This window comes from Nilaparvata lugens, unplaced genomic scaffold, assembly GCF_014356525.2.
Source record: "Nilaparvata lugens isolate BPH unplaced genomic scaffold, ASM1435652v1 scaffold6473, whole genome shotgun sequence".
In the NCBI taxonomy this organism is placed as follows: Eukaryota; Metazoa; Arthropoda; class Insecta; order Hemiptera; family Delphacidae; genus Nilaparvata; species Nilaparvata lugens.
Window position 1 is genome coordinate 1 of NW_024092225.1, and position 7,672 is coordinate 7,672.

General features: G+C 34.2%; 1 protein-coding gene across 1 annotated transcript; it reads right to left on the minus strand.

Moving 5' to 3' along the window:
• Window positions 1-2,022: 2,022 nt before the first annotated feature.
• LOC120356316 (thialysine N-epsilon-acetyltransferase-like) lies at window positions 2,023-7,102 on the minus strand. The gene is made up of 4 exons (XM_039445238.1): window positions 6,588-7,102; window positions 5,257-5,313; window positions 3,592-3,721; window positions 2,023-2,287 (listed from the first exon to the last, which is right to left on the minus strand). The coding sequence occupies exons 1-4, from the start codon at window positions 6,678-6,680 to the stop codon at window positions 2,091-2,093; spliced, it is 477 nt and encodes a 158-aa protein (XP_039301172.1). The 5' UTR covers window positions 6,681-7,102; the 3' UTR covers window positions 2,023-2,090.
• Between the last annotated feature and the right edge of the window lie 570 nt (window positions 7,103-7,672).

The window sequence follows — 7,672 nt, forward strand, 5'->3', positions numbered from 1 at the left end:
AATTGAAAAGTACTAGGTTGAAAATTAACTAAGATAATTCGAGATGAATAATAATTGGACATCAAGAAAATTATAATAATTCATTGGAAGAATACAAGATGAGAGGATAGAGTCGAGAGAAGAATCAATGAAGAATAATGAATGATATGTAATTAATGGTTCCATAGTCAATAATATATTATCAATAATAATAATCAATGGCTCAATGAAGAATAATGATCATATATTATTATAAGTAGTAGTATTATTAGTTGAATGACATTCTCTCAGTACTCTTATCGGAAGGGTGACCGCTCAAGGCCGACTCCCTTACCTGACAATTATGAGCTGAAAAATACTATTAGTTCAAGCCCAACGATTTTATTCTTGAGGAAGTTAAACTATGAGAAGAAAATGATGGGTCATAATGTGAGCAAACGTTGCTTGAATTGTAGGACCATGATTCTCAGCTTTTCTGATTCTCTGCCTTGTCACTGCCTTCTATAGAGGATGGCTGATACCGTTATATCTTGTGTAATATTACCTATGATGAGTAATATTTTATCCATCACGAAAATATGCTTTTCAATTATTATTATCTCACGATTGAGATAGAAATCTGGGAGAACAGCGATTCCGATTCTCCGACTTTTACCGAAGATAGCTGATACTGGAATATCTAGTTATTCTTGTTAGAAATAACCAATTATATTTTATTCATCAAGAAATAACATTTTTCAATGTAATATTTCATAATTATAATATTTTCGAAATTGAGATTGAATATTCTGTCAATCAATTATATCTCTACATTGCTAAAACGATCTGGCAACGTCGCAGAGCTAGAAAAAAAGTATCATCTGCTTTGATGGATGATAGACAAGGATAACAACAGTATCTCGAACGAATACTGCCATTATACGTGGATCTCCTATAGGAAGATGGTGCAAGGATGATCAATGATAATACAAATATGATAAGGAAATTATACAAGGATGATAGAAAAGGATAGAACACCAATGGTAAGCAAATACGGCCATTATAACGAGGACTTCACTACAGATAGTTCTGCGAACAGTAGACCTCGCTCATGAATACAACTTTCATCAAATGAGAAGGGCCAGTATAGTAAGTCCCAGTAAGTTACAGTAAGATTTAGCCATGTCATATATATTTTCTCCATTGAAATGCTAGTGACACTGTTTCCAGGGACACCGGACTTATCAAGGAGTAACTTTATATCAAATACATACCTTTCAAATGAAAAAGACTAAGAAATTGTCAAAACCACAGATTTATTGATATTCAGAAAGACCGGTTTCGGTCATTAACAGAGTTTATCAGAGATTGACAAGGTGTAATTACCGAAACCGGTATTTCTAAGTATCAATAAATCTGTGGTTTTTTTGACAATTTCTTGGTCTTTTCTATTTAATGTGAATAATTACCACAATATCAACTTCTCAACTACACAAAAAGGAGAAAATTCACCTTTATATCTCTACGCATACAAATTCTTCTCTACAATTCAATAATAATATGATTCAATTTAATTATTCTATCTAATCATAATAATTTATTCTATAATGAATATTATCAGAATAAAATAAAACAATATTAGTATTATCTGCATAAATCTGGTAGGAACGAGAATGAACCTGGGTCCCACAGTGTGACAGACCACAGTCTAACCGACTCGACCACCATGTGCTCGTAAGAATAGATACAAGAAAGTATGGAGATGAATTGCTGTATCTTCAAAGACACATCCTTTCTGGATTGAGGTTAGTTTGCAGTTTTTTAAATATTACAAAAAAAGAAGAGGTTTTATCAAAAATCGTTACACATACGTTTCTGCACCTTGTTTCAAAAAACTTGCATACCGAACTTCATCCAAATAGGACAATAACTGCGACTGTAACTGCGGTACAAACAAACAAACAAACAGACGAAAGCCGATCGAGTCGAAACTAAGACCTCAGCTTCGCTTTGGCCAACAAGAAGATGATAGACAAAGATAGCAACACAAATGTTAATCAAACAGGGCCATTATAACGAGGACCTCATTATAGTTCTTTATTATTCATTTATCCGTTTATCCAGGAAGAAAGTTATGTGCAAAATAATTGAAATAAATAATCACGTACCTCAACCACTGCATCAAACAGCCGTGCTCCTATGCCTTTTCCCTGGTGCTCTTTCTCTAAGTAGATGTCTTCAAGGTATAACTCATGGCCATACCATGAACTGAAAGTAAACGATGTGAAGGCATAGCCAATCAGATTTGAGTTACTTTGGCTATTTGTACCTGGTAAATCAAGATGAATTTACTATTATTATTATAAAGGAAAGTCTTATGAATGGTTCATAATTGAGACGTCCAAACTCAATTGAAACTACAATTTTTTGATTCATTATGTATACTTATATACTTATAAAGGCACCTACTGAAAAACCTTCGGGTTTAGTGGGACCTCCAATGTAAATACTCTGTTCAATAAAATTTGATAGATTCAATTGACTTGAACTATGGTCCGAGAGATATTACTTTCAACATGAAGAGGGGAAACCGATTTCTCGTTGCACAGTTTGTAACATGGACAGAGTAGTGGGGAGGGGTAAGCATGCTGCGCACAAAATTGGATGCTGACACAAAAGTAGGGAGAATGCTATTTGGTAGTGCCAGTGATTAGTGAAGGAAAGAGTATCTGGCCTTTCTGTCTTCGAGAGAGAGCCGTGTAAAAAGTTATATCTCTAGGACTATCGATAATAGGTGTGAGAGAAAATTACTATGGTTGAAACAACATGTAAAACAGATAACGTCAAACGTTATTCCTTCTTCGAATGATGATTTTTTGCTTCATGTATGTACTTTGGAATTTGCTGTGTTATCTAATCTGTTGTGTTTTTTAATTGGAGTAGGGCCGATATTAGAAATATTGGATCACGAAACTTTGACATGTCATAAACTGCAGGAGCATTATTGCTTCCTTGATGCAGTTTCAAATGTCGAATAAGTAAAGGAAGAAAGAAAGAAAGGAAGAAAGGAAGAAAGGAAGAAAGGGAGAAAGGGAGAAAGGAAGAAAGGAAGAAAGGAAGAAAGGAAGAAAGGAAGAAAGGAAGAAAGGAAGAAAGGAAGAAAGGAAGAAAGGAAGAAAGACAGAAAGACAGAAAGGAAGAAAGGAAGAAAGACAGAAAGACAGAAAGAAATAGTAAAAGAAAGAGAGAAATAGTGAAAGAATGAGAGAGAGAAAAAACGCTAAATGACAGTAGATCTCAACCTTCATTGGTCAACTTCCAACGGCCAATCGTAGGGCTTCTCCCATATGCATTCTGCCGCTCCATTTTCAAGCTATCCGTCCACTAGAGATTTATAATGGTGTAACAATCGAAACTAGTTATCTAAATTGCTACAATAAACTTGTAGCCTTGACAATTATTAAGTCGTTTCCATTCTTTTCAATTACCATAGTTGGAACTAATGAGGAAATAAAATTTAGAAGAATAATTGCGTTTCATTTATCATGTTTATCAAATTTAAATATTTCATACAAATCACTGAGGCTTGAAGAATATTTAAAGTAGGCTTAAATGATAAAAATTTATACTCACCATTGGTCAAATCCTGCATGTCATTAGTGTATTCAACTACTAGACATTTGAATTTAGGTGGCGTTGTATCAAATCCGTAGATTTCTAAATCTGTCAACAGAAATAAACTTAATATTAATTGTTGTTGGTTCTAAATGAATCTAATTACAGGAAAAGATAATATTGAATGATGAACAAACTTGGAATGGTAAAGAATTACAGTATATGAATATAATCTAATTGGAATCCTATACTATTAAACAAGCAATTTCTGTTTATATGTTTATATTTATGTTTGTATGTCACCGGATATCGAAAACGGCTCTAACGATTCTCACGAAATTTGGAACATAGTAGGTTTATAATTATGAAATTTCGATTGTACTAGTTCTCATCCCTGGGAAAACTCGCTGAAGGACATTAAAATGATAATACTCATTCATCTGTTTCTGTTTCTATCAATTCTCATAGTGCCAATTTCATTTTTTGTAATGTTCTTTTTTTTTTGTTTTTTTTGTAATAGTATTTAATGAAGTTTATCGACTTTTTATATTTTATTGACGTTTCCTATTACATTGTTATTGCTTTAATGGAATAGAAGTATTCTTATTCTTATTCATCCTTGGAAAAACAGCAGATAATTTCGTCGTCTGTTTATGATGGAAGTGAGTGAGCGAATGCATGTGTGTGGGACTGAGAAAAAAATATTATGACTCAGTTGATGAACTATTTCAATCATTCAATCAGGTCCACCGCAAAGTAGTCCCACGCTAATCCACGAAAAGCAACCCACGCCGTGGGATGTTTTGTAAACCATTGCTATAGAATTATTCATAATCAATCAGCTGACAAGTGGATTATCCATTGCATGCATTATTATCATTATACAGATGTCTGGAGAAGCCTAGCAATGGTTTACAAAACATCCCACGGCGTGGGTTGCTTTTCGTGGATTAGCGTGGGTCTACTTTGCGGCAGGCCTTAGTGTCGGTTTCACAGAAGCCGGTTGAATTTTAATGCTTATTAATTTCAAGAGAATCATTCAGAGAAGCCTCTTTTTAAAAATGGTCCTCTCTTATTTGGTTCACGTGAAATTAATCAGGATTAAAATATAACCGGCTTTTGTGCAAACGGGCCTTTGTGAGAGAGATTTTCGCATTGCACTGGGAATTAATGTCAATCCACTGTCATTAGATAGAACCTTTCTGTATAAACTCTAAATATATTATAATTCCCTCTTTTGTAATAAATTTCCTATGCTTTTGTACTCCAGAGCGAAGCTCGGTCCCTCGATATTAGAAACTAAACTTGGAATGTTTTCATTCCAATAGAATTATATCCATATACTGATTGAAGCTACTACAGTTTTATCTTTTTGCAGTTCAAAGTGAGTCTCACAAGGAAAAGAAAAAAATTATTCATGTGTCATAAGAATGAATCATTCAGAATCACTGTGATATTCAATATGATATTTATGACTAGAATATTTATGACTAGTTAGAATATTAATGACTGGTGAAAAGTGAATTGAAAAACGACAAGAAACACAGTATGAGCATCTGTGTTAAGAGCCTTTGATGATTCAATTCGAAATAATTAGATAAATGATTGAATGACTGCATTGAAAGTGATAAGAATACTTAATTGCAGTTTTTTTACAAGTAGATAAACATGATACACTACTACACTTTCGCATCGGACTTTTGGTGTGTTTTTTCGGTGCACCCAATCATCAGCAAGATCTGGAAACAAGAGAAAAAAATCAATGACTGATTATAATTTAATTTCAATTTAATAGTTGATACTGATATTATTTAATCATGTTTAGTTGTCGAATGCATATGAGAAAGTTCAATACAAGATAATCAATGACATGTTCGAATAACCATGGGTTAGAAAACGTGTGTAATATTTTAGAAATAGCACAAACTTACTTTGAAATTCTATTTAGTCGTGTTATTTTTTCATAGTAAAAAATAAAACTTATTAGCTTGACTTATAGTAGGCCCAATGAGAATCGGTTTTGAGTTTTATGCAAATTTGTTAGTATAATCAATAGCACATACAATAAAGCTAGACGTTTCAGGCATTTAAGTTGTGTTTTTGAGTAGAATCTGGAGAGAAGTTCTGTTAGAGAAGGTAAAATCTCCCATATATTTCAGGTTCAGCCTGAATAAATAATATCTCAATTCAAAGTGCTGCTTCTAACAATATTTGGGCGTAAAAATTTCGATGACAGGTATTTCGGCACTGGACCTAGACTTTAGCCAAAATTTGTCTTTTTGTGTTGAAAATGTATTATATCATAGCGTTGTGAGTCAACAAACGTGCTTAACCTTCCGGCAGTCGCGCTGTTTTAATTGTAAAAGTACAAATGTTTAGTTTTTTTGCTGCACAAAACTATTGAATGGGGTGATGTTAGTGAATGAGTCACCTATGCATTCCAAAATTTGCCCCCAATCACTGATTAGTGAATGAGTCACCTATGTTAGTGAAGTTAGTGAGTGGTGTTAGTGAATGAGTCACCTATGCATTCCAAAACTTCCCCCCATCACTCCACTGAGTTGCAGTATCAACCAAGCAATGGTTCATTCTTAGTTGGTGCCATTCAGTTGCGACGTACATAGTCGCACTGTGCATAAGATAGGGAAAGACTGTATACGGGGACTGTAAACGAACCAATAACACAGAATTGATGGCTTTGCTTGATGTACCGTATTGGGCTGAAAGGTAATCATTCAAATGTTCAAGGCGTAAAATAATCCAAGAAGAGGAAAAAGTAATTAAACAAATAATTAATATGTTTTGACAGTAAACAGAGTACATAAAATTTGGAAAATTGGATGTTGTACAAAATACAACACGCGCCTGCTCGTGTGATTGAGAAGAGCCCGACTACCGGAAGGTTAATTCGCTCGAGTTTCACTCACATGCTTCCAGACAAAAAGATTGAGAGAGAGTAAGTAAAGCCTATAATAATTATTATGTAGGTTATATTCTATCTCAAAGCTTCTCACCTTCACTAGCTGATGTATCCTCTCACAATCTGTCCTTCTTGCTTCTCTTATCACATAGCTGTCACCAATTCTTATATCCTCCAACTCGAACATTTTTAATAATATCCTAATATCACAGAATAATAATAGACAGACTATCAAAAACCACGGAAAACTTTAGAACAGAGACGAAACAACTGAAGGTCTATATCCTAATATATTTAGATAAAACTAGCTCCGCTAATAAAAAACTCACTGATCACTGATGGAATAACTGGTTATGTAATATCCTAATAATAATATCACAGTGTAATACTATAGTAGGGTAGTGAGTCCACTATAAAAGCCCACTGCGTACTAAGATGGATTATGTAATATCCTAAAAATAATAGACCTAGGCCTACTATCTAGAGCACTAAAAACTAAACTGAGAGCACAGATTGAAGTGATGTCTAATATCCGAATAATATTATCACAGAATGAAAATCGTCTGTGTTATCAGAACTGATAACTATTATAACTGATAAGTGAATAACTGTGTTATCCACTGACACTGAGATGAAATAACTGAATGCGTGGATGTTAAGACATAAATCTCGACGGCCTATTCAAGGTTATTGATAGATGAATGAACTAAAAATAGAATAAAGATCAGCTGTGATGCTGTGGAGAAGGGGAAAGCTGAAATCTATAGTGAGGTCCACGTTATCTGGCAGTATTTGAACATGGTGTTGCTCTCCTTGTCTATCAATATCGGGGCACCGAGCTTCGCTCGTTATTTTCATTGACCGAGCGAAGTGAGTTCTACGATTCAAGTCGACGGTTTGGCATTTCTTTAATGTTTATATGTTGCGCATTTACGGCGAACGCGGTAATAATTTTCATGAAATTTGACAGGTATTTCCTTTTACTTTCCTTGCCCTCCTACCTAGGTAAGGAAAGTATTGCTTTCCAAAAAAAATTAAGGTACCCCAATTTCAAGTTTTCTATACGTTTCAAGGTTCTCCTGAGTCCAAAAACATGATTTTTGGGTGTTGGTCTGTGTGTGTGTGTGTGTGTGTGTGTGTGTATGTGTGTATGTGTGTATGTCTGTGAACACGATAACT

What these genes read in the sequence shown, in the direction of transcription:
- LOC120356316 (XM_039445238.1), bottom strand. Translation starts at nt 6,680, where the DNA reads ATGTTCGAGTTGGAGGATATAAGAATTGGTGACAGCTATGTGATAAGA. An exon ending in GGATACATCAGCTAGTGAAG is followed by an intron (nt 5,314 to 6,587) that starts GTGAGAAGCTTT and finishes CTCTTGTTTCCA; the next exon opens with GATCTTGCTGATGATTGGGT. An exon ending in CATGCAGGATTTGACCAATG is followed by an intron (nt 2,288 to 3,591) that starts GTGAGTATAAAT and finishes TTGATTTACCAG; the next exon opens with GTACAAATAGCCAAAGTAAC.